General features: G+C 39.7%; 1 protein-coding gene and 1 long non-coding RNA gene across 2 annotated transcripts in view; one reads left to right on the top strand and one right to left on the bottom strand.

The window, feature by feature from the left end:
* The window catches only part of LOC148219885 (uncharacterized), a 33851-nt gene extending 30862 nt beyond the window's left edge, over positions 1 to 2989 (top strand). The window contains exon 3 of the long non-coding RNA XR_015799355.1: positions 1147 to 2989. This is a non-coding gene — a long non-coding RNA (uncharacterized LOC148219885). The remainder of the gene's footprint in view (positions 1 to 1146) is intronic.
* A 5845-nt stretch (positions 2990 to 8834) lies between these two features.
* LOC106859626 (chondroitin sulfate proteoglycan 4-like) overlaps positions 8835 to 26623 on the bottom strand; it is a 36967-nt gene continuing 19178 nt past the window's right edge. The window contains exons 7-10 of the mRNA XM_014887043.2: positions 23920 to 24051; positions 19702 to 19874; positions 15264 to 15447; positions 8835 to 14769 (exon numbers count right to left, since the gene is read on the bottom strand). Coding sequence (XP_014742529.2) covers positions 12719 to 14769; positions 15264 to 15447; positions 19702 to 19874; positions 23920 to 24051 — 2540 coding nt within the window. The 3' untranslated portion in view covers positions 8835 to 12718. The remainder of the gene's footprint in view (positions 14770 to 15263; positions 15448 to 19701; positions 19875 to 23919; positions 24052 to 26623) is intronic.

The following is a 26623-nucleotide window of genomic DNA, read 5'->3' as shown; positions in this document are numbered from 1 at the left end:
GGGAAAAAATAGAGGCAAGGAAGGGGAGAATTAATGTGCTGTGCCCATGAGGATGTACTCAGGCATCAGGATAGGCCAGCCATTCATTTCCCCCTTCCTCAAGGAGATGAAGGGAGTAGATCTCTTTGTTTGGTCACTGACATTCATTTGTACTTCATTCTTTCAGTACAGCACTTCAGCTTGACAACACTTTACTCTGCCCTTGAGTTCGTAATTTTTCAGACTTTTATGTCTGATTAAGCCTGTGAATGTCTTTGGATCTTCATATTTAAGAAAGGCTTAATCTGAAGGCTTAATTTGAAGAATTCCAAATAAACAGTACAATGATGTTCCCATGTATATACTTAAGCTATGCACCAGAAATGTTTTCTATTCACTCTGCCTTTTTTTGTTACCTTGGTTACTTGTTAACCTACCACAAGCCATCATCAAGATAGATCTTGTTCATTTTTTGTAAAGCAAAATATTTATGACTTAATAATCTTCTCACAAGAGGGAGAAATTTGATTTCTTCAAATATCTCTCCTCACCATAACACTCTAGTTTAGGTTCCTTTACTATTTCAACTACCTTTGCAAACATGGACATTTGCATCAAAAAATCCCATCAGTGCTGCATCGAGATAATATTTCTTTCTTAAGCTACTAGAGTCAAGGATTATCCTCTGATCTAAAACACCAGGCTGCAGATCAGGTTTTCTACTGTCACCTGCATTCAAGTGCAGGTCCTGTTCAGTGTCACTGATTTCTAAGAGGAGAAAAAACTCCATTTTGTCTTTTTTTGTCTTTTTCCTCAAATATGATTATGTGTGAATGCACTTGAAGGTTTTTCCAGTCTACTCTCCTCTTGCAACCAAAGTACAGAAAAGAAAAAATGGAGTCAGACGGGGAAGAAAAAAAACACAAACAAATTACTAAGAGTACTACAGGAAGAAGAAAGGAAGGGAAAACTGTAGCAGTGTGTTAATAACATCTATCTTTGATAATCACAGAACATGTCTTAAAGCACAATTCCACACTCTTCAATTATCCACAAAAATATCATATTTCTAGGTTCCTTCTGTATAGCTGCTTTACATTTCATTCTTTCGATATATCAAACACCATAAAATTCACTGAACTTTGAATTGTATTTCTTCCTTTCCAGCTTGTTTTTCCATAGGAACCACCCCTGTACAGCCATGCCATCTGCCTGTCTGCCTCCCAGCTCCAACTTCAGTGCAACATCCAACTTGAGCCGTCTGAGAGAGGTGCAACATTCTCAAATATGCCAAGTTATTACAAGTTCATTGGAAAATTAGCAGCCTAAAAGAGGAAAGAAGCCAAATTTAGTATCTCATGGTGAGTCAAAGACAGATTCAACTCATTGTCTCTATTTGAAGCAGCAGCAGCCATCTGGCCAGTGTGTAGGCACATTTTGGCTGGTTTGTCAAGACACAGAATCATAAAATCACAGAATTATTAAGGCTGGAAAAATATCCAAGTATACCTTTGACTGATCACACCTTGGCAACTAGACAGTGGGACTAAGTGCCATGTCCAGTCATTTGTTGAACACATCCAAGGACAGTGATTCCACCACCTTCCTGAACAGTCCATTCCAGTGTTTAACAACCATTTCCATGAGCCATTTTTCTTGATGTTCAACCTGAAATTACCCTGGCACAGATTGAGATTATGTCCTCTCATCCTATCACTGGCTGCCTGGGAGAAGAGGCTGACCCCCACCTGGCTGCCATCTCCTTCCAGGCAGGTGTAGGGAGTGGTAATGTCACCCTGAGCCTCCTTTTCTCTGGGATAAACACCCCCAGCTCCCTCAGCTGCTCCTCACAGCACTGGTGCTCCAGACCCTGCCCCAGCTCCGTTCCCTTCTCTGCACTCACTCCAGCCCCTCAGGGTCTTTCTTGCAGGGAGGGCCCAGAACTGGACACAGCACTCGAGGTGTGGCCTCAGCAGTGCCCAGCACAGGGGGACAATCCCTGCCCTGCTCCTGCTGGCCACACCATTGCTGATCCAGCCCAGGATGCCATTGGCCTTCTTGGCCACCTGGGCACACCCTGGCTCATGCTCAGTCACTGTCACCAGCACCCCCAGCTCCTTTCCAGCCACTCTGTGCCAGCCTGTGGCACTGCCTGGGCTTGTTGTGACCCAAGGGCAGGACCTGGCACTTGGCCTTGTTGAACCTCACACCATTGGCCTCAGCCATGATCCAGCCTGCCCAGATCCCTGTGCAGAGCCTACACATGTAGCTCTGGATCAGCAGCAGGAAGCACTGAAAGTTTTCTGTGTAAGACCCGGGGGAAGGAGCTGAAGGTGAAACTGAGGAAGGGCAGAACCAGGACCTACAGAACACACAAACACAGGAAGTTATTCATCCTGCTGGTCCTCATCTTCCACCAATTTAAAGAAATTACCACCTTGTTAATCAGAACAAGGAAGGGAGAATCACTGATAAATTTTGGACTCAGTACCAGATGATCAGTGGCTTTGGTTAGTTATTTCACTGTAATAAGGAGTACCAGCACGGAGAAGACACGGGGAAATTCCATTAAATCCAAAAAACTCAATGAAGAGACGACAGCATTATGCAAACACACCTGTTATGCCAGCTTTTCCCAATGCATAGTCATCATCTCACACTATCCTTACTATATGTAGAAGATCACTGTGCAGAATGAAATATTTGAGCTGATTAAATTTTATATCAGCTTCCAATAAAAAGTCATTTTTATTTACACTTGATGAGGGGCCTTTCTTTGTACCAATATTGCCCCTAACTTTTTCATAGCTTAGATATGTGCAGCTGTTTGTATTGCTTTCAGATAAGTACAGAACCAGGTTTTGAAATGCACTGACCTGAGAAACCTCATAGAATGTCATAAGGGATTTTGCACCTTTATGTTATTATTCCCACACTCAATAAAATAAAAGTTGAATTAAAAAAAATAAAATAAATAAATAAAATTTAATAAAAGTTCATTCTGCAGCAAGTTTGGTCAGTGTTCCGTGAAGGCTCCTGCATTTTAAAAATCAAAATAACCAAGCAAGTTAAAACAACCTCTTGCAAAGTGGTTCCAAAACAGCAGGGGTCTAAGAGTGTGATTTTGTGTTGAACTCATCTAAGAGACTCTACCATAGTGAAATCACATCTGCTGCCAGCTAGGCCCATTTATTGGATGTTAGAGAAAATAGTAGAAGATGGAACAGCAATTGGAAAACAATCAGTCAAGACAAAGAAGACATAATTGAATATAAACCATCAAAACTGGAAAACCAAGTAAGCATTGTTTCCCATTGCAAAAGCAATGGGAAAATGTGTCTGTCGGGTAACTGCTGTGTGGCAGTAAGATGTCAGAAACTTGCTTTGCCTGGGGCTGCAGGAAAGTGTGATGATATGATTTCTGTGGGACCATTTATGTGAGAACTGAAAATAACAACAAAAAAGAAGTGGTAAAACAATTGGAAAAGAAAAACCCTTAGTATTAACATCTAGAGGTAGTTGTCTGGAGAAGAAAATGTATGCAATACCTTTGTTGCAGAATACCTGACTACTTAGACAAAAAAAATTGCTGTGAGCCAGTGGCTTTAAAAAAATTTGCAAATAAAATTACAAAAAAAAAGCAGCAAGGTAGTGTGTTAGACATAGAGCATCATATATCTGAAAAAACTTTTCACAGTAGCTACTGATATGGGCCTGGAGCTGCCTGTGCCAAACAAAGGGAACAAGGTCTGTGTCATGAACGAGATGTTGGTTCCCAGCCGTGGGCTGCAGGACAGACCCAGTCTGCATTCACCATGGACTGCCAGCAGTCACCAGTCAGTGACTTATGTAATAGCTAAGCCAGCTCAGCAGTTCTCCCCAGAAGGCCCTGGGGATCCTCCATGGCAAAACGTATTTTCCCTTTCTTTTCGCACATAGTAATGGAAAAAAGAAGAACATTCACCTGACTTACTGAAGTCTTGACCCTGGTTCTCTGGAGAGCACCCAACATGATTGAGTGTCCTCTTGCTCCTTCAGTATTTTTGCAAAGAGCCTCTATGGCTCACAGGTTTGGACTCTCTTCTGGGAGTGGAAGGGGACATTTTCTCAGTCAGACACAGAAGGTTTAAATCTGGATTTCCCCAATATTATATGAATGCCCCAATCACCATCCTTAACCTAACCACACCAAGACTTTCCCAGAGTATATGGGATTTGCAAACATAGTGGCAAGATGTAGGCTAGAGCTGGATCACTTGAACTGCCAGCCCAGGCTCTCTACACCATCACTCAGCAGAGTGTAAATCCCAAGGCAAGCCCAAAGAAAGGCCATTCTGATTGCAGCATCTTCCACTGAAACCAGGCACTGTCAGGGCTCCTACTGGAGTGTTGAAGGTTTGGTGAATGCTGGTGCATGTCATCAATATGCAGGTATGGTGATTCCAGGTCCTTGTTCTTTAACCTCAGAATGAAAGAGCTCACTTGATGTTCTTCCTTTTTATCAGTGGCTATGGCCAACCCACGAGATTTCACAGGCTGAGCAAGCACCCTAGTGTGAACAGTGCTTGCTCCCATTACACCCCCGTGTGAGATCCCTCAAGCCAGGTTTGAAGGAGCAAACTGACACAGAGGAGTCACTTCCAATCAGAGAGCTTACAAATTTGCTGTGTATCTATCCATGTTTCCAGCATCCACTTTATTTTCAAAGAATGTAAGAGTCCTGTTTGTCTGCCCTGAAAGCAAGAGAGGTCATGCCATTTCCTGTGTCTGTGGAATCTTCAAAGGCAGTTTGCAGAGACTTTGAGTCAGGCATCTCCCTCTTTCCATATCACATGCTTGTGCGGAAGCTATTAGTCACTTGTGTCATCTATTCTAGCATGGGACAAAAAGTTGAGCTCAGTGAAATATTTTGTAAATATAAATATCTCCCAATAGGAAAACAACAACTTCTATTCCTCTATCGAAATTGTAAAGAAGAAAATAAAGCACCTTTTTGAGATACTCGCTGGATCCACCTTAAGCATTTCTTAAGCACATGCTGTCAGTATAACCTGTTGGATGATTTTATCCACAGGGCATCTGAACACATTTCCAGTTACAGCTGCTCTGCACTTGCTAAAGAAAGGCACTCAGTCTCAGTGGATTCTGCATTGGCTGAACAATCAATTGGCTTCATCATTTTTGCTTTATTTTGTTTATTATATCAATAGCTAAGAAATAAATAGGTCCATGTCTTGCACACCAGAAAAGAGTGTGAAAACAAAATAAATTTTGCTATTTATTTCAAATCATTCTACAGTGTAGCAGGGTTGGTGTGTTTTTTTCCAAAGCAGTAGAAGTTGGACAAGCTGCCAACAGCAGCCATGCTATTCCTTAAAATACACTTATCAGCTCCAAGAAGTCTGAACTACAAGGACTTTCAAACATTTAAAGTACTAGAAACTTTCTGTTCCAAAATCTATGCACAGGAACATCTTCTCATTGAACTTTCCCATAAAATAAACAGGTATTGGTGCCTTGTGGCCAATGAGCAATCAAACCATGTGACAGTTCCTTAACATAGACAAGTGAATTCCTAGGCAGTCAGACTTGTTAAGGAAAATTACACCACCCACAATGGAGAATAACTTAAACTATCACTGAGGTAATGGGCAAAACTGGATTCAGTATGTACATCCATCCTATACAGACTGTAACTCCAGGGCCTGGGAGAAGATGTACTGTTTACAATTATTCCAGTATCTCACAGAGGGTCTGATTTTTATAAGTGCTTATATATTCTTCTTCTGTGTTTGTGTTTCTTAAAAAATTAAATGTTTTTCTGTTTTGTTTGGTTTTGGGTTTTTTTTTAAGGAAGTTACAACTCTAAAGCAGAACATGTACTTACATGTTTCTTAGCAAAGTACTGCCCCCTGCTCACAGCTGCCAGGCTGAGAACCCCCCAGCAGGGTGGCAGTAGGGCATCTGTGAAACTACATCAGGGCGCCACTGTGTGACAGCCCCCGAGAGCAACTCCTGCTTCTGCAGCTGCACGGAAGGTGCAGGAGAGGACTTCTCTGACAGCAGGAGGAGCACAGAGAGGCTGGGCAATGAAGGATCTCGCCTAGCAGCAGCCTAGTGAGACATGAAACAGGCTGCTAAATGTCCAAGGTGTGCTAAGCACAGCACAAGCTGAGCTTCCTGAACTGCAGAGTCACGGAGAGGCACCATGAACCCACCCTTCTACAACCTTCCAGTCCAGACTTTTTGGAGAACCAATGAAATGGGAATGGGTTTAAAGTGCCTTTAAGTTTAAATTGTGGGTTCAGAATGGAGTAGGCCATTACAGAGATCAGTGGTGACCACTACCTTCCTCCTTGCTCCTGAATGGCACACACAAAGTACTTGTTTTCTGAGGGCAGATCCCACACTCAGAACCAAGGAGATGTCTCTGAATCCCAGAAATCAGCACCACAGGGAAGACTAAATGAACCTAAGTGCTGCAACCAGAAACAAGGTGATTTCGGGAAGGAAAATGGGCACTCATTGATTATATTGCAGCATTCCTAGAAGCATATAGGACTTCAAATGGCTAATACAGATTGAGTGAGACAGTCAATTTCTCAATCAGATAGTTAATGAAGAAGGCAGTTGTTTGTTCTAGTTGATTAATCCTACTTCTGCTTACTTCTACACCTGATCTAATCTTATCCTAGTGCTGCTTTTCAACAGTATTTTGTGTAACCATGTGTAAATGAGATCATGTATCTCCAGATACATTAATTTCTTTCAAGGATTAAGCTCAGGTATATTTTTGTCTGCGTAGTTAGCTCAGTGCTCAAAATCAAGACCTATGATGCCCTACTTACAAATACCTTTCAGTATCTGCAGATTGCTAGATTTACCATTAATCATTAATTTCTTCCAATTAGTACAATCAGTCAAAATCCAAAGCAAGTTTATCTTGTTCCTTTCTGCACTTTGACCAAGATGCTAGGAACACTGCAACTCTATTTTTAAGATAGCATTCATGCCAAGAGATCTGACATCTGAATTACACCTTAGGCAACTTAATTTGGCCAGTCTGGGTGGTGGTTATTTAAAGGATTTTAGTGATCTGATCTGATGAACTCCACAACTGGACTTCTTGAAAGAATCTTCTTAAGTCAAAATTCAAAATGTTCATGCTATAGACGATTTATTTCTAATAGAAATAATAGCTCTTGTCAGCTGCAGAGGGAAAAAAAGAGGCAAACTGAGCTTCTAGGTCTTCACACCCCTCTCTAAGAAGGACTTTCCCTTCTAGTAGTAGCAAAACTCACCTTGACACTTTCTCTTCCCAGGCGGTGTGGCAGATCATAGCCTTCTTGCTTAAGGCATAGCCCAGCACATTACCTCTGCCTTTTAAACAAACCCATGGGTCTGATTCCAAATGACTTTATCATTTTTTTTGAAACTCCACCTAATCCCAGAAAGCTTGCCTCTGTAATCCTCCTATCTCCCCCTGCTTTTCTAACCAACCCCTTCCTCAGCACTCACTGCCAGCAAAGCAGCTTCCCAGAGGCTTTGCACGTCTCAAAACAAATTCCTACATGCCTCTCCCTTAGACATTCAATTTCATTGATATGAACTTGAATGTCTATATTTGTATATGAAATGCAAGCTCTTGATTACTCATTTTTTAATCTCTCAAGAATTTCCTCACCCATGTGCTTTCATGCACCACATCTTGTACCTATGCAAGATAAAGTGTATGAGCTGGAGCAGATCACTGTGATCAGTCATACATTTTACATTGCATAAACTTATTCTATTGCCTATGTTCTTGCTAGGAGTTCTGATACTCCCATCCCAATGCTCAATCTGCTCCTCCTTTGTTTTTCCCCAACAAATTTATGTAAACTAATGCCCCTCTCACTGCGAAGCCATGCAAATGTTTTGCAGCTAAAACCTCAGGCTGCAAGTAACTTCATGTCTAGCAGTGCCTACCAGCATGTATAAAGCATTCCCACAGAAGTAACCAAGCAGCAAGACTGAAAATGAGGAAATGATCACGTAAAGCAAGCACTTCACCATGCAGAATCTCCCTACAAACAGATGTGAAAATATAGATTTCACCAATTGCAATGTAAGAACATTTTGTTCTGGGACTGCATTCGGGATATGCAAGCTCTGGCAGGAATTATTTAGCTTGAAATGAGTGAAGATAAATTAATACAGTTTCCATTGAATATGCCAGGACAATTATTTTCAGCCTGTTTAAAAATATTCACAGAATGTACTTCGACATAGCATCACAAGGACTGACTTGAAAAAAGTGCAAAGTAGATTGGAGGCCACGTAAGTAGACTCTCTGCTGTATTTTGAATTGTAGTAGGTAGCAAAGGCTACTGCAGCAAAAATTGTAGCTGGTCCTCACCCATATTTTAATAAAAGGAAAATATGAAGGGTTTATCACCATTTCTGGCCTATTTTCTCTTCTTTACAAACCAGTATTTTCTGAGGTGTAGGAGTGGGACACAACTCACTACTGCTGAAAGATTTCTGTGCACAGGGCACCGATTCAGGAAGCTGCGCCCCAGGGCCACCAGCATTTCTGATGTCTCAAGAGGAAGTTCCTTACCTCAGTTTACAGGAACAACTACAGTCAACAACAACTACAGCTAAGCTCTGACTGACGAAAAAAAAAAAACAGGTTGAACTTTGCATTTGGTGTGAGGCTGGAGTAAGGGGGTACTTTTGATCAAGATGAAAATCAAAGAAGAAACAGCACTAATGTATTAACATTAATGTATTTAAGAACTTGATATTTAAAAATCAGGTGCAGTTAAATAACAGAAAATCTTTCTAAAATAAACCCAGTGGAGTCCTGTTTGAGCAAGTTCAAATTAATGCATTTATTTTGATGTTACATTCCTGCAAGTCCATGGCCAGATTAGGTGCACAGTGAGGTGTCTCTCCTTTTCCAGACACACACACTGAGCTGCACCGGGCACAGCACAGCAGCCCCGCCAGCACATAAGCAATTTAAAAAATACAACATTAGTAAACTCAAAAGAATGCTGTTACTGACAATGGGATTCTCTTGTGTCTCTGCACTTCATATGTCCTTAAAGAAAGCACAAAAACCTTAAGTGCATGGATTATAAACAAGAAGTTTATTGATTTAATATATGTTTTCAAGGCACTTTCATGTTGCATTTTAGAACTCCATTTGATAAAAATGAGAATCCTTCAGAAACCCAGTCTTCATTAAATAAAACACACAACTTCAAGGCCACGGGAAACAACCGAAATATTCAAGAAAGATTCTGACCATAAAATATGTGTGTTCCTAGAATCTCAAAAGAATCCATAAGGACAAAGTAAGGTGTGATTTTTGGCATTTTCTAGATTGATTGCAATTTAGAAAACCCAGCATGAAACTCATCCTAGCTAGTTTTTATAATCTCAAACCTGGACTAGCTAAGCCAGAGCAGACTTACCTATATTAGGTATCTATGTATGAACAAGATAAACCGTCCTCTGCCAAAGACCATTCTGCACTGTCCACAGGGGAAGGTTAACATAATCAGAGTTCTTAATTCTGAGGGTTTTTCACTAGGTACTCAGGGTGAGATTTTAATGCTAAGTTCATATGTAGTTATCAGTTACAATACTGCCTCTGCATTTTGCATTATACCAAGTAATCACTGATTAACAATAAACTTACAGTAATATAAAGTTTTCATCAAAACATTCCATAATATGGCAGGCACTTTGGCACAGTTGTCTCACAGCAGCAAAAACTGAGGAAGAAAACTGAATGCTGGAACACTTCCCTGATTAATTAGGTTTAAAGGCTGATTTTAATTATAAAAACAAAAAGAAAACTGAAACAGAACCCAAACCCTCAATGCTTTAAAAATTGAGCAAAATGTAATACAATCCCATAATGGCTAATCTAATTGAAATGAACATCGGTTGTCAGCCAAAACCATTTTGGAAACAGAGGAAGATTTCAGCCCCTTATGCTAAAGCCAAAAGAGCCAGCACAAATTCTACCACCTATTCTGATGTTCTTATGTAGTACTTTTTTCTCCTAGCATGCAAATGCTTGAACTCACGAATGCCCATTCGATTGTAGAGTTATGACTGCACTGCAGTTTTTTTGACTATTATGTCATGGTCTCATTTTTTACATCACCAGCACTACATCAGCCCTATGTTCCATTTCCACCACACACTGAACACCACAAATTTAGGCATACCTGTCTTTACACTAAAACACTGAGGAAAAGCCCAGAAAGAACATATTTCATTTCTGTATTTGTTCACCCTCATCCACACAAGCTGACAATGTGGATTTTGTCACCAGACTCCAGTTGTTTTCAGCAGTGCACTATTTTGGTACCAAACTGTAGGCACACTGCTCGGTAGGATTTGGAGCATGAGCATGTCTTTTGCTGTTAACAGGAGCTAGAAAAATGCGATGCAGGCTTCTACATGTGTCAGGAAAGTGCTCAAATTAAAATTATTTATTCCTCCTTGGAATGTGGCCTGGAGAAGGTGTAAAGGGATCAGGCTGCTGCTTCTGTCTAGAAGGCACTGGAGGCAGGCTGCATCTGCCAGCTGGGATCTGGAGGAAGCTGGTGTTTGCTTGGTGTTTGTTGGTAGAAGGGGTCCCAGGAAATGGCAAGAGACATACAACTGTACCTCCACAAAGGGTGCAGGGGTGTCCCTGTGGTGGCTGACAACGCCAGCTCTTTGGCTCAGAGTCACTCACAACAGCCCCAGACCTCCTTTGGGAAAGCAGAAAAGGTCACCACACAGACCTACAGTGATCCACCTGAACACCCAGAGCCATTCATGCTGTGCACATACTTAAACTCACACACTGGCATCAGGGAAGTTACAGTACCGACAAACATAAAAACTGTGTGACAAGGTTCTAATACATTTTAGTTTGAGTGTATGAAGGGTTCATGTCTTTAGTCTCTAGTACTCTGATAACTTGACCAGCTGAAGATATGGCTTGTATAATTTCCACTGACATGGACTACTCTTCTTGAAGTGGACTCTAAAAAATGCACCACAATCATGTCAGAGGTGGTAAACATGAGGACTACCCCCACTGCTCTTGGGTTCAGCTCCCAGAACACAGCAGTAGGCACAGTTTACATCTGGCCCTCCTTGTGGGTGAAAATTTCCCAAAACTGCAATCTATAAATGACAGAAACACACTTAATCATCAACTATTTAAAAAAAAAATCCAAAACAAACTAGTGTGAAATGAATAGCACCAAGGATCTTGAGGTCAGTAAAACCATTCTATAAAAGCGAAAATGGCAGTACCTAGATAAAATTAGGCCTAAATAAAAATGGTATTCCAGTATTTACTGAGTGGGTGCAGTGCTGAGACTGTTGAGAACAGTGTTTTTACAAAGAGGCTAGATGGAAGCTGTAGCAATTCAAAGGTGAAAAACAGATGAGAAGTTCACTGTTAATAAGAGATTGGGTACAATCACAGCACCATTTCCTTGAAGTCAGTTCATTCCCTGTAGTTAACAGGAATTTTATTATTTGTTGTCAGTGAAAATAAAATTGGACCTTAACTGGAGACTGCACATCACTACTGAGCTTGGATTTCCAAAAATAGTGCAATATTCCCTTTGCACAGAAATTATTGCACATTTTAGCACCAGAGCAAAGCAGAAGTACGTAGTACTTGGTAGTAGTATACAAGGCATATTTGTTCTAGTATGTAAGGCATATTTGTTCAGTGTTCTGAAAGACGAAGGGTAAACTGAGAAACTTCAGAAGAGGATACATACTAAATGGCAGGATTGCTTCTGTCAGCACCTTCAGGACTGATGACAGTATGCAGCTCAGGACTTGATTCTACTGCCATCTGCTTGAGTATATAGACTCCAGAGAAAGTTGTGTTTGCTTCACTGAAAGCAGAATTTACCCCTTTCTCAAGAGCAGGAAATTTTATGCCCATCCAGACATAATTTAAGCCTAAAGGTAAATAAGCAGACAGGCTGACTGACAGATACTCAAGTTTTTGCCATATGAGTAAAGGATATATTTTACCAATTTTTAGATACTACAGGCTAGAGTTCAGTATTAAATAAGGAAAAAAGAAACCCAAAGAGCAAACAACATTTCACAGTATTCCACCAGAATCCTTCTTCACTGCTGTACTGTTGTTGCTGTTGAATTCTGGATATCCAGTTCAGTGACCTGTCAAAATATTCTTTAGTATTGGCCTCTGAACAGCCTTCAGGTCAAAATTACATTATCGAAATTAGCACAGTGGAAAAATTACTTATTTAAACAATTAGAAGTTCTTGAAAGAGAAGCAGTGATTCAGAAGGAATAAAAGACCTTTATAGCAAAATTAGTTTTAAAAAAACAAAACCAACAATTCTATTAAAAATATAGAATCCATGACAGAATATTTATTTTACCTGTCACGGGAAATAAAAAGTACTGCACATATGGGGTGCACTCAAAATACATGAGGCCAAATTCCACACTGAATTAAGTGAAATTTTGCTGACATATCAACTGCCATACCAAATCTTCTATTATGGCCACTGTAATCAGTAGGATTCTTATTATTTCAGAGGTATTTATATTTCATCTAACACACATTTCATCATTTCATCATCATTTGACCTATAATAAATGAGTGTAATAAAGAGCAAATTATATGTCAACAACATATATTCACTTTTCTATACTACATCAATTAGCATGACCAAAACTGTTATAACTATACCCAGTACTGATTGTGCTTCAAAGTTGGGTTTGTTTTTCGACAATATTGGATCATTTCAGGATCAAGATTTAAAAAGCTGTTTTTCAGACACCTTTCTGTAGCTGGAGAAACCACTGTGGGAAGCAGCTGCTCATGTTTTACTGCCACAAATGTTGAGGCTGTACTTCTCTCAGTCCCCTTCAGGAGAGGAGTCACTGTGACAGTGGGCACAGTCAAGCTCCGTTCCAGACATCGATCTGCACTACTGAGGATTGTGTCTGTTTGACTTTTGACTAAAGGTTTTGTCTTCTCTTTCTTCTGACACATGAACAAAATGCACACAGAAGTAATAGCAGCAATGAGCAGCACAGACACCAGGACCAGGGGGATAATGATGTACCAAGGGCTGCTTTCACCTTCTTGCTCTCTGGAACTCCTGCCATTAACCTGGTTTGTAGTCTTCAACTCCACAGATACACTTGTTCCCACTGCCTGATTTAGCAATAGACCTTCTTCATGTAGGTTTCCCCAGTGATTCTGCCCTGGCCACATAGTTGGTTCAGTATTCTGTAGTTCTTCTGCAGGCTCTTCATTCTGTGAGGAGGCTGGTGCCTCATCCTTTGAGGTAGAGTGAGCCTTGAAAGTGGTCATGCTGGTTACAAAAGGCACTTCTGTTGTAAAGCCCTGCACAAGAGGAGGACTGTGTGGCACAATGGCATACTGAAAACAGCCAACAGCAGGCTGCACAGCATCTGCCCTGAGTATAAATGTAAATGAGTCATTCAACAGATCGATGCCCGTCATATTTGTGTCTACGTCTAGCAGCAAAACACCACTATCAATGTCAGCCTGCGTGAACGTCTGAATATCTTCAAACACTGCATCATTCACAAACCTTTTCTTTACTATCCTTCCATGAGAAGGGGGCACTATCACTTCAAATCTAGGATTACTGTTTGTCAAATTGGCTAGCTCAGAAGCATCCAGATCACTGCTTCCAAGTTTATAAGCTGCTTGATTTGAAATCTGCAGGTCAGATACAATTTGTACTAAAGGCTTGGCTGTGATGTTCAGCACTTGTCCTGTTAGATTGCTTTCTGCAGTAAAAAGCATAAACTCCAGTACTTCACTGGAAGCAGTGAGATTTGACAGGTGGTAAGAGAGCCTTCGCGAGTATAAATCTGCCTGCTCAAATTTAGTAACCTGCTCATTTCCAATCATGAGGTGCCCATATTTGAGTGGCTGAGTTATTTCATACATAATATTAGTGCTTTTTCCATTTGTCACAGCTGAAAGCTGAACATCAGTAATAGTGACAGATGTCTGGCCCTGCGGCAGCACAACATTGGTAAGGTTGACTAGGACAAGAGCAATTGGTACGACTTCAAGACTGAATAGTTTGTATAAAGGGCGATGTTTACCATCAGTCACACTGAAATAAAACACCCCAGAAGACGAACTTCCATCCTGTACAAACCAGACTTTACCACCGTCAACATCAGCTTGTGTGAAATCTTTTATAGAGACACTGAGATTGCTTTTCATTGCTAAGTAACCATTATTGGGGTTGCTAATAATGGTGTATTTTAGCTCAGCTGGGTCATTATCTAAGTCTTCAACTTTCAGATTCTCTGCCCCCAGCATTGACACATCTCCCTGCAGGACTTTCAAGTGCAGTCTTTTAGTCTTCAGTTCTGGAGACTGGTCATTCACTGGGAAAACAGTGATATTAAAGATCTCCTCTAAAACTTCACTATGGGGCTTTGTAGCAGGCTTGCTCTTCAGGTTTAACCAAACAGCAAAAGTGAAATTGTCATTTAGAGATTCAGAATTATCATGTATGTACATAATTCCAAATCTGTCCAGTACATACTGGGAGAAGTTAGGCATTTCTTTGGTTACATTTCGTTCTCCAACAACAATCATGCCATGTTGGGGTAAAGACAGAACCTGAAACCAGACTTCATACATGGAGCGCTGTACATCAGGTAGCTTAATCAATAGGTTTGAAGCATCTAAATTTGTTTTGTTGATTAATACTCTACCTCCTTCCTGGACTATGGCACCTGGCAGAAACGAAAAGAGAATCTTAGAAACTGAACATTTTAGAGTTGCACTATTTTAGAATATATCAAACACTGATGATGATCAAAAAATTTTCGCTTTTGTGGTATCCTTTATTTCCACGTCATGGCTAAAAATGTATTACCACTACTTTTAAAATACAATCAGTTATGAGACAAACTTTCTGACTGACGCATATACTGAGATTAAAGAAATACCAGTATCTCAAAGCTTCTGATAGTGTTTTTCACCTAGCATTATAGAAAACAAAATATCTTCTACAACGTAGGAAGCATCAAACATATGTAGCTATCTCGTTTCTAAGGGTGCAGTGAACACAGCTTTCCAAGCTACTATCCTACAGTACTCTCTGTCTCAGAAGTACTCTGGTCACTGCTTACTGAAGGGAAAGAAATTTTTGGTTTTTTCTCCATTCTTCAATGGACCTCTGACAGATCCAAAACAATTTTAAGCTCAAACACTGAAGCATTTTTACCTGTATTTGCTAGAAGACGACTATTCTGATCATGCCTGTCAATTGCATATGAAATGAGAACATGGAACATCTGGATATCCAGAACTGATGGTGGAGAGGAGACAGTAAATGTAAAGAAATCTTCTGCACTCCAGTCAGCTGACTCAGCATGTAAGTGTTCATACATGATCACACCTTCATCAACCTGGTCCAAGTAAAGAGAAGATACACGTGTAAGGGCAAGGTGATTAGAAACAGAGGAGTGTTAAGGACAGAAAAAATATATTGAGAATATTGTTCAAAGAGATCTTTGTACCTTAGTCCATGCAGAGTATAAAGAATCACAGAATTGCTCAGGTTACAAAAGACCTGTAGGATCAAACCCAACTGTTAACCCACAGCTGCCAAGTCCACCCTTAAACCATGTCCCAAGTGCCACATTTACACGTCTTTTCAAATATCCATGCTGGCCATTCAACCACTTTTCTGGACAATCTGATACAATGTCTCATATGAAGAAAGGTGTCCTACTATTCCATTTAAACCTCCCTTGGCATAGACTGAGGCCATGTTCTGTCTTACCAATACCAATACTTACCTTTACTTGGGCAAAGAGCCAACACCCACCTGACTACACTGTCCTTCCAGGCAGCTGTGGAGAGTGACAATGTCACCCTGAGCCTCCTTTTCTCCAGGATAAACACCCCCAGCTCCCTCAGCTGCTCCTCACAGCACTGGTGCTCCAGACCCTGCCCCAGCTCCGTTCCCTTCTCTGCACTCACTCCAGCCCCTCAGGGTCTTTCTTGCAGGGAGGGCCCAGAACTGGACACAGCACTCGAGGTGTGGCCTCAGCAGTGCCCAGCACAGGGGGACAATCCCTGCCCTGCTCCTGCTGGCCACACTATTGCTGATCCAGCCCACGATGCCATTGGCCTTCTTGGCCACCTGGGCACACCCTGGCTCATGCTCAGTCACTGTCACCAGCACCCCCAGCTCCTTTCCAGCCACTCTGTGCCAGCCTGTGGCACTGCCTGGGCTTGTTGTGACCCAAGGGCAGGACCTGGTACGTGGCCTTGTTGAACCTCACACCACTGGCCCTGGCCCATCAGTCCAGCGTGTAGGTACACTGAGATTATCCTGCATTTCTCCTTCTCTTATGATGGACTCAGTGCTGCCAGATAAACACCTGAAAATAAGTGAAATGTTACTGGGCATGAATGCTAGTAAAAGCCTTACATGAAGAGCAAAGAGATATATAACATTGAGAAAATATCTCAAACTAGCAATGGTGAAAAAGCTCAGATGGACTGTATTTTTAGTAAATCAGAGTATCAATGTCTAGGGTTTTCTTTGTAAGGACACCAGCAGGGCTGAATTACTTGTCCTGAAAAAGCGTATGAAAGGCTGAAGGCTGGAAAAAGACTTTGATGCAGTTATATCATGCAAATAGCAAAAGATACTTGGTAAGAGAATAAGAAAACCAGAAGGAAGTGTAATGAGCACTGATATTTACTCACGTATAAGCAGAAAAACTATGCAGTGGAAAATTTCTACATCACAGCAAGACAGGGATTCCTAATAGACAAGTAGGAATCTGGTTTGTCCTATCTCTGCTTGCACTGACCTTGCAGATCATCATATTCAAGGCATCTAATCAGTCTACTGTGAGTAGCTTCAAAATATTGCAAGATACTGCAGTAAATATCCAGAGAAACAAATGCACATACAAAATAAAATTATGTATCCCTTTAGAATCCAAAGCAAAAGGCAGTATTTTTAGATTATTTCTCATCAGCTGGAACGATACCTGAATTTTAAGATCAGTACTATAATACATTGTAACTGTAATAGAATTTCTAATGACAGCAAGACTAGAGTACTTACTGAATCTTATCCAGTAGATTCAGCATCTGATCTGCTTGGTAATTCACTCGCTAGCCTGGAGAGATGACAGTTACACCTATTAAATCCTTGGCAAGTTCCCAGGCAACCACTGACCTGACCTGCACGTTAGCTTGCAATTGCCAGAGACCTCTGTCTGAGATGTTGCTGGTTTTAAATTTACTATTTTAACACACTCCTCACAACCTACAAACACCTTGAAGAGACTCATTAGTACACATTTCTATCACATATGCTTGAAAGATATGAAGAAAGAAAACAAAACCCCCCTGCTGTTATCACAGATGAAGCATTTTAGAAGGATAGAATCTGAGGTGTGAGTACAGAGAGATTGAACCCTGAAATTACTGCAACAGCCTCCACTGAGATCACTAGGCAATCTGGGCTTTCAAGGCCAGTTTTCTCAGCAGCCTCAAAACCATCCCAATTTCTCTCTAAAAAACTTAGACTGATGTGATAAAATCCTTTATGTACATCTCCAGGTTTCTGCTTTCCCTATACTGATTTCATTCTTAATGGCTATAATAGGACAAACAAAAAAAATTAATAGCTAAAGGATATGTTAGTTCAAGGTAACTTTCCAAAACCTCTCTAGGACTTCAAGCAGAGGACAGCAAATTTTTGTAACAAATACAGGCACAATACACATCCTTTAAATTTAGCAGGGTTTAGTATCAATCTTAATTGATTGTTGTTGGTTGTTTTGGGGTTTTTTGACTGCACATCCATTCTAATGTCTAGGCTAGGACTAGAATGGAATTGGTGACGATTTCTGTGTTTACCTCTGCACTGACTCTATATAATGAAGAAGCTGTAGCTTGCTGCAAGATGAAAATACTTCTAAGATATCACAGAAAGTACTGCAGAGAAAAACAAAAATCAAATATTATGTTGAAAAACTCCTGTGTTACTCAAGAGTGTTTAATGTGCAAATAATTTTCTTATATTAGCTGAGCAACATCTGTTCAAGAAAAATGTCTTGGAACGCAATAGTAATTTCTGTTTCTTTTTGTTAATTTTTTTTTTTCTTTGGCAACTAAGCAATAAACCACAGGGCATACGGAAGAGTTCAGTACCCCAGCAAAAGAAATAACTACTTTACCAAAGTGAAATTTCAAGTTCCTCAACACAGACTTAAGTCAATGAAAACCCACATACCTACAGTATGCACATTTTTTTTGCAATTTATATCAGTTTTACAAGATCACTACCAAACAGAAACTAAACTATTTAGTCTCCATTACATGGAAAATGTACAATTTTTGTAACATAAATGCAGTTTTCTTCACTCATATTTAAATCCCTGTGATTACAACACACTGGACTGAAAGGTTATTTCCCTTTTCGCTCCCTTTTATCTCATTCTTTACCAAAATAAATAGCAATTCCACCTGCAAGATGTCATTTAGCTCTCCTTGTTTGAAATTAAAATGGCCAGTAAAAATATCTCCAATAGACAAGAAAAGCATACATATAATTTCAGCCCAAAACCTTACACAATTTACAAAGTTAAATGGAAAGTTAGCTATACATTAGTAAAAGCCAAAGCCACAGAGAATAAGTGACATATTCTGACATGGTACTATTCGATAAACACACATAATGGTCATAGCCATATGAGTGACATATCCAAAAAGAATGACACTTCAAAACTTTAGCTGAAATATTTTCTGTCTAATATGCTCATTTGTTTTATCTGTAACTCATAAAAATCACATATTTTGGGATCAGAACAACTGTCCTTGGTCAGGTTGTTTCAAAGTCTGATGACAGCAAATAAAAATGTCAATCCTTTTTCCAGATTTTACTGTCCAAGTTTCAAATTCTGGCCAATAGATTTTCTTATTCCTTTATATGCTAAATTAAACAGCTAAATTTAAAATCTGTAAACATATGTTTCCCCACGAGCAAAGTCAGAAGACAGACCCCCTTTTATCTCCCTCACTTCAATTTTCTGAGAATAGCTTAATGCACGCTGAAGATAGTTATATTCAGATTCTGCACACAGACAAGTAATTCCTTTTCCAAAATAATTTTTCCATCAAGTTACATAAGCTGCCACGTTTTAGTTATTCAGTGAGAGAACCTGTATCACAGTTAAGATACTTCAAACACTTAGTACCATAGCCAATTCAGTCAATAAAAGTCATTTTGGGGACATCCACGAGGACTGTGTACAGCTGAAATGAATCTGATACTTGGACTTTTCATAGAGAAAAAGGCTGTTCCTTCTGCCAAAAACTAAAAGCTTCCAACCTCTGACTGCTGGGTAATGGCACTAGAACAGCTCTTCTTGACAAATAGTGTTACAAGCAAAACAGTGGGAATTGCCAAGACCTTGCTAGTATCCAAGCAGAGGGGAACAAAGGCTCCTCTTGTGTTCATTACTAGATGCCAGATATTTAATGACATAGCAAATCTGGGTGATTGCACTGATGGGTCACATATGTGGGGTTACTTAACAGATATAAATGGATCACATGAAGAACGAGCATTTGAGATACCCTCTGAAGTAAAAACCCACTCTCCAACTAGTTGTTACAAAGTAAATGCTTACCATAGACTGTGTAAAACTGAAGATTTCCTGAGTGGTATCATCAGAATCTACTCTGATCAGCCTTCCGAGTTTTGGGGAAGTTACAATCACAAAAGTTATAGTTCTGTTTCCTGCATTGGTCACATCATTGGTTACAGCTTTCAGATCATGTTGTGAAATAGGTTTCCTGGAACCTAAAAAATGTCAAGTATAGGAAGAAGATTTACAACAGCATTTTTTTCCAAAAGCCAAAGTTTTGTGTGCACAGCTCACACTCTCACCCAGGTATTCTATTTATCATTTCAATAAAATTTTATAAGATCAGCAGGGTTACTCGTTTTCTAGTTACCTTCTGGTTACAACCCTTCCACAGCTTTTTCAATTAAAAAGCCCATTAGTAGGATGTGCCCTTGTTTTAAAAATGAAAAAAATGCAGTTCTCTTCAGCACATATAATCGCTAAAGACTGGCTTCTGCAAAAACTACATGAAGTGTAGAATAGAGCATGTATAAGAAGTACTGTTTCTACATCACATGTCTAGAACCAAATTCAAACTGCAATGTTTCTGGTATTCCCAGGTGCCACAGAAGAGAGAGATGATTTGAACAAGAGAAGCCTCAACAGGGCAAAGTTTCTAGTGAGCACATAAAGCAAATTTAGTCATTAACAAAAGTACACTTTAACGATATGAAACAGGATTTTCATTAAATACAATTAAAACATAAGTACTGAATTGAACAAACTAGGAAGAATACCATATAACAGAAATAACAGCCTGAACTGAAATAATGTATTATTTATTAAGACAGATGGAAACGGAGTGGTAACAAAATCCTTTTAATATATAGCACCACACTAACCTTACTAAGGTTACTACCTTCTTGCTTAAAGATTATAAAGAGCTTTCTGGCATTAGTCAAACCAAGAAAATTTTTGACACAGCTGGGGCTGTAATTTCCTAAAAGCTAGTAATTTCCTAAAAGAAAAAAAAAAGGTCTTCTTTTTGATGCAGTTTCAAGGTACACAATCAGCAAACTAAAATTTATGTTAAATTATAATTTTAGAGGAGCAAGATTCCTATCATCCTATTCCCCCCATACCCCACTTCAGCCTCCTTTTTAGATTTTCTCTTCTCCTTGAGCAACAAGCTAATATAGGTTTTAATATATCATTTCAAAGACTATATGGTAGTACATATACTAGAAGTCTGAATTATCAATCCATTTCATACAAGAATAAAACAAAATAACACATATATTATACATATATATATGTATGCTAAAATATCCAGAAGAAAATAATATGGCGAGGACAGTGAAGAATAGGGATGCTTTGAAAGCCATTAATAATAACAGGAGTCCGCTTATTCATATCTGTTTGTGCTCTAGTTCAAATAACAACTACTTTGAAACAGAGTTATAAGATCTTCTGTCTCTGCCTGTTTTCCCACTTTTACTTTCCCATGTCTCTCTGTGTCCATACTGCTTTGAAAAGTCAAGGAGCCTCTCAGGCTGAGAAAAATACTCCCAGACAATATCTAATTCAAGAAATCTCCCTCCTGTTCCTCTCCCTTCTTTTCCCTTTTTTCTGTGGCAGGAAGGAGGGATCCATGACCTTGTGCATACAGCAGATGTAGTCAAGAATGTACAACTTAGCACAACAGTTAATCACACTATATAAATCTGCAAGTGCAGTTATTTATCAATAACCTGCTAGTTATGCAAATCAGGCCTTATTACCTTAACAGAGTAGGACAGAGTAACTCTAAAACATGGTGACACTGTAGTGACTGAAGTTACTGCCCTAATTTTCCATGATCATACCAGGGTATCACACCACTGCCATCACAGAGCAGGGCCATGGGGAGCAAGGATAACTGTCACAAAACCCCCTCAATTCCTAACAGACCTGACCTCACTCACTGAACACAACAGGCTAAAATACAGTCTAGAGACAAAGACAACAAAGTCTGTCACGCTCTTCCGTAAAATGGCATCCTCCCCCAAACATAACCTTCTCCTTCTCACCTGACAGTTGAGAACCTCCCGTGGTCTGACACCTCAACAGGGAGAGGAAGGTTATTTGCCAGCCAGAAGACTAGGTGAAGAAAAATGAAGTGACAACACTGCCTGTGTGCTCCCAATCACAGAAGGAGAGGTCACAAAAACCCCACCCAAACACAGGTGCCAGGAATAGAGAGCAGAGGAAGACACACAAGAACAGGTGACATTGAGTAGGGCCAAGCTAATCAATTCAAGTAGAGGGCAACAACATAATGTTGGTGTATAATAATTTTGTTACATATTTTTACTGCCTACATTTAAGATCTGGAAAATGCTTTGGCATGAGCATCCTCCCTACCACTGCTAATCAGTTATAAATCATCTCATCTAAAGACTGATTAGACAACCTCTGCTTCCAATTAACTATAAGTCAGGCTTACTCTCCTCAGAGAAACTCAACTCATTTCTTGTTTGAGCAACTGCCTTCCTGAAGAAGCAAATCCTCCTATTGCACATATCTAGCTTACAGCAGAAAAAGCTAATGTATCTAGCAGTCAATTTTCTGTGTACGCTGAATAAAACAAGCTTCTGTTAAAACAGAAAAAAAAAATCTATAAATTATATAAACAGATCTGGTATACCCAACACAAAAGAAGACAGCAGTTCATGCTCTTATAAAATTGCAGAACAATATGCTTTAGAGAATAGTTTACACCCAGTCATGAAGACATGGTAAATTCTTCACAATAAATTAAATTTTTACTACCCCAGAGAGAAGATTTCTCAAGCTGGCTCAAAATTAACCTTTTTTTGTAGTGCTATATATTTAACAGGACACTGGTTGTTGTTTTTATATATATTAACCATTTGGCACCATCATTGTTTTAACAGTCATTTCATGATGGCAAAGTACAGCTGAAAGCCATACAGGTCCAGAATGTCTCTAAAAATACCATAAAGAGAAGATGTAAAAAAGCTAGTAACACTTTATAACATTTAAAAGGAATTTGGCTAACCCAAAGTAAGTGAGAATTCAGGAAAATAACCACAATCTTGGATGAATAGTTTGCACCAATGAAAGAAATACTGTATTTTGTAAACTGAAGAACTGATTGAGAATCTAGAGACTTTGCCTTAGGCATACTTTTCTTACAATTATCACTGGCTTAAGATCGAATTCCAGTAAATCCCAGTGCCCAAGGCAACCTTACACACCAAAACTGCAGGTTAATAAGCTTTGTAAGTGGATTTATGTGAATCCCATTTATACTAACTGAATTAGAAGATCATGCCGCTACAATCTCATTTTTTGTTGCCTATGTTTAAGTGGCTTTTGTTGCAAACCTTTGTTTATGCAACTTATATTCAGGAAGTTCAAGAAGACAAAGTATTCCTCCTCCATATCCAATTAATAAATCGAAGTAGAGATTACAACCTCCAGAACTTTGCCAATTCTTAGTATCTTTCTGATTCTACAGATCAGATTCAGAGAATAAAAAAGAAGAAAACAGCACAAACAGAAGTATGATGCAAGATATTGCTGAGAGAAAACTAATCTTTATTTCCCATTTAATCCTGCAACAAATGTTAGATTCCTGAGGGATTACTGTTGCCAGTGCAAAGGAGTAAATGGCTCTGGTGAGACCTCTTAGCACATCAACTCCTTCAATGGTTCGATTTCATTAAAAAAAACTCAGCTGCTGAACCAACTAGCTACAAATGTACAAATACGAATCAAAGTTTTCAGTCTTTCTGATTCTTCAGTGAGTCTGTGCTTCTGTCTATAACTCATTCCAAATAAAAGAATAGTGAACTAGCAATCTGGAAAACTTATATGTGCTATTTAGAATCTCATGGACACGAGCTTCACTCCTCTATTGCTTTTACAAGGCAAAATCACAACCAACTAAGACATCTCTAAATATTTCAGTGGACTACAGAGATTTTAAACAAACCTGAATAGGAAATCTCCAGAGCTTAGGTAGACAGTGTTATTATCACATTGTACTTGAACATTTCACTGCCAGTTTCTATGACTCCAAGCATGCACATATCAAAAAGTTAAAACCTACAAAGCAAAAAAGCAGTATGCTGTTTGAGCAAACATTAAAGCTTTTTTACAAACATATAAATGTTCCCAGCTACAGTTAACCAGTTAAGTATCTGACAAATAACTCTGTATTAGGCAATATTTCCACGTGGGTATTTTCAATCATGATCACCTCAAAAAACAGACCTGGAAAGACTCCGAGCCCTTTGTTCACTTCAAGGCTAATGACGAGCATCTGAGCTGTGATGCTAAAAATCTGTTGGGGTGCAAAGTTCAAACCATCTGTCACCTGAAAGTTGAAGCCTCCTGACACTGCTCCTGTGGAAATCAAAATCATAAATTTATTCTTGCATTACTCTGTCACACAGAACACAAACATACACTGGACACCTTTCACTCTCAGCTCCACTATTAAGGAACACATTCAGTGCAGGTAGCTCTGGATGCAGCTGCAGTGGAGCTGCAGGTTGAGCTCTGGGTGACAGAAGCCTGATGCAAGAGGCCCTGAATTGCTGAACCTTGGCAAAACAAAGGGCATGGCGACCTGCAGCCAGAGGACCAACACTCAGAGACACGGCAGGAGTCGAGGACTCCAGACTTCTGTGGCTTAGGCTGCAAAGTCTTTTGGTCAGGGTCCTCTGTCAGGGGCTCCCAGCCAGAGCCATTACTCTGCTGTTGCAATAATTAAATTATTTTAAGGATACGGGCACATGAGATTCTGCTAAGAGAAACCCGAGCTCAAGTCAGCGAAGAAACCTTGTTTGACTGTGTGAGTGTTGGGTATGTAGAGTCAAGCAGGGCTCACTGGAGCCACCAGATGTGAAGGGGGTTCCATCTCAACAACGAAAGTCTTGGGTGGTGTCAGTGTGACTGCCAAAGTGACTCCTGGATGGGCAGACAAGAAAGTTTCCTTACCAATACATCCAAAATCATCCTGAAAGTAACGTTTGATCAGAGCCCTTGTATCTTAATTAGAATTAAATAAATTGATAATGCAATAAACCCATTTCTCAGGAAAAATTACTAACTGTTGTTTTCAGTGAAGGCCAGACACCCCTTAGACATAAATCAGCAAGAGTGCCCCCTTCTCTTTCTTCACTGACTCAGTGGCACTCTAATAAAGTTAAATTTGGAGAGAAGATGACTCCCAGATTTCCAACTCCATTTATGTCACAGGAGGGTCCAAAGCACTTAGGCAGTCACATTTTGGCAAAGAAAGAATTTGGGGAGAAAAGTAACTAGGATATTCTTTATATTTGTTTTATATTTGAAGGTCTGAATAAACTCTTGTTTCCTTAGCCTCTTCGCTGCACTTCAGCTTTGCTGAAGAAGGTATGTTGTCACAGCTTAAACTATTTCAGAGGTTATGTGTTCTCATAATAAATGCACATTTTTTCCCTTTAATCTTAGGACCTGTATGTACTTTGGCACAAGCAATAACAAAATACCTCCAGGAGTCTGAGTGGAGTCCTGTAAAAATACTTGTCTCAGAACTGACATGCTGCTTTAAAGCAGAGGTCCCCCATGCTGTTCAATTAGGTAAAAAAGACAAAACAAAAAAGTGAAACATTAACTGCTACAAAGAATTACCATGCTCTCCAATTTGCTTTGCCCAATTTAGCCATAAGATATTGTTACAAGAATACAGATACTGAAAGCCAGAGAGTACCACATACTTTCATGTAAAGATCATCATACTTTGCCTAACTATAAATTAACATATAAGAAGAATCAAATGTGCGTTCTGAGATTATATTTACCAATATACCTAAGACGTGCTCTTCTATTAGCCAGGCAGCTGAAGCTACTCTGGAAGATCTGGTCATACTGTTTTTATTTTAAAAGTTTCTATTTTCTGATGTATTCTCCTCATCAAAAAGAACCAGTTGCTTATTCAAAAAAGCATCTGGGAGTCTACTATTTGTACTAAGTCGAAAAAAACCCAAACAAACCTGTTTATGCAGCCTCACTTGCTTTTTTGGCTAAGGCAGGTCAACTGCTCAGTTGACACAGACATTTTGCCATCAGTAGTCAGGAACAGAACTGTTCTCAAAGTTCTGTTTGGGTGGAGCATTTATCATTTTATCACAACTAATTTTTTAAGATGTATCTGATCAGAGCTGATTAAAATGACACCAGAAAGAGGGTTTGTAAAAGCTGCATAGGGAAGACACAAAGACTTCAGAACAAAAAAGAGTTCAATTCATTACTGCCCTAAGAAAAACACTGGGTTTAAGGGCAGGGCCTATACTGCAAAAGTGATAGGGGAACACCCTAGAGTAAAGCAAGAGTGAAAAGAGAAGGAATTCTTATGATGAAAGAGGGTTACAGAAATGGAAAGGTGTGTTCTAGTTTTGCATTTATGCCGGTGATAGAACAATCAGGGATTATGGAGGAAACAAAATTTTCAAGGGGAAAATATGAGAGCAAAGAGGAAGATTTGCAACTCACAGGACAGCACAAGCATAATGTAACTCATAAGGCTGAGCAATGGGAAGAGAAAATTCTGAGGTCTAATTTAGAGACATAAAAGCGAAGTATGGTAGTACTTTCATTAGGAGTAAAAAAGACACTGAGGATGGACAGTCATTGCCATGCACAGGTGTAAAAAATATGAAGTGCCATGAGGAGTACCCAGAGGATGGAAGAGCTGCCTCAGCCAAGAAGATGCTGCTCTTCCCTTTGGAAAGGGCTTGAGTGAGTAGGAAGAGTAGATGGGTGTACTTCCAAGAGGATACAAAGAAGCCAGCACACACTCTAAGACTGATGACAAGGAACAGAGGAAACGTAGAGAAAAGGGATAAAAAGCTGAATAACAGCAACAACGTAAGGAAAGGCCCCAGGTCAAGGCTCGGGCACTAAGATGGGAGTAACAAATACATTTCCAGCA

The sequence above is a fragment of the Sturnus vulgaris genome, chromosome Z (genome assembly GCF_052056855.1).
Source record: "Sturnus vulgaris isolate bStuVul1 chromosome Z, bStuVul1.hap1, whole genome shotgun sequence".
NCBI classification, from domain to species: domain Eukaryota; kingdom Metazoa; phylum Chordata; class Aves; order Passeriformes; family Sturnidae; genus Sturnus; species Sturnus vulgaris.
The sequence above is the reverse complement of the archived record's forward strand: the minus strand, read 5'-3'. Positions and strand labels throughout refer to the sequence as shown.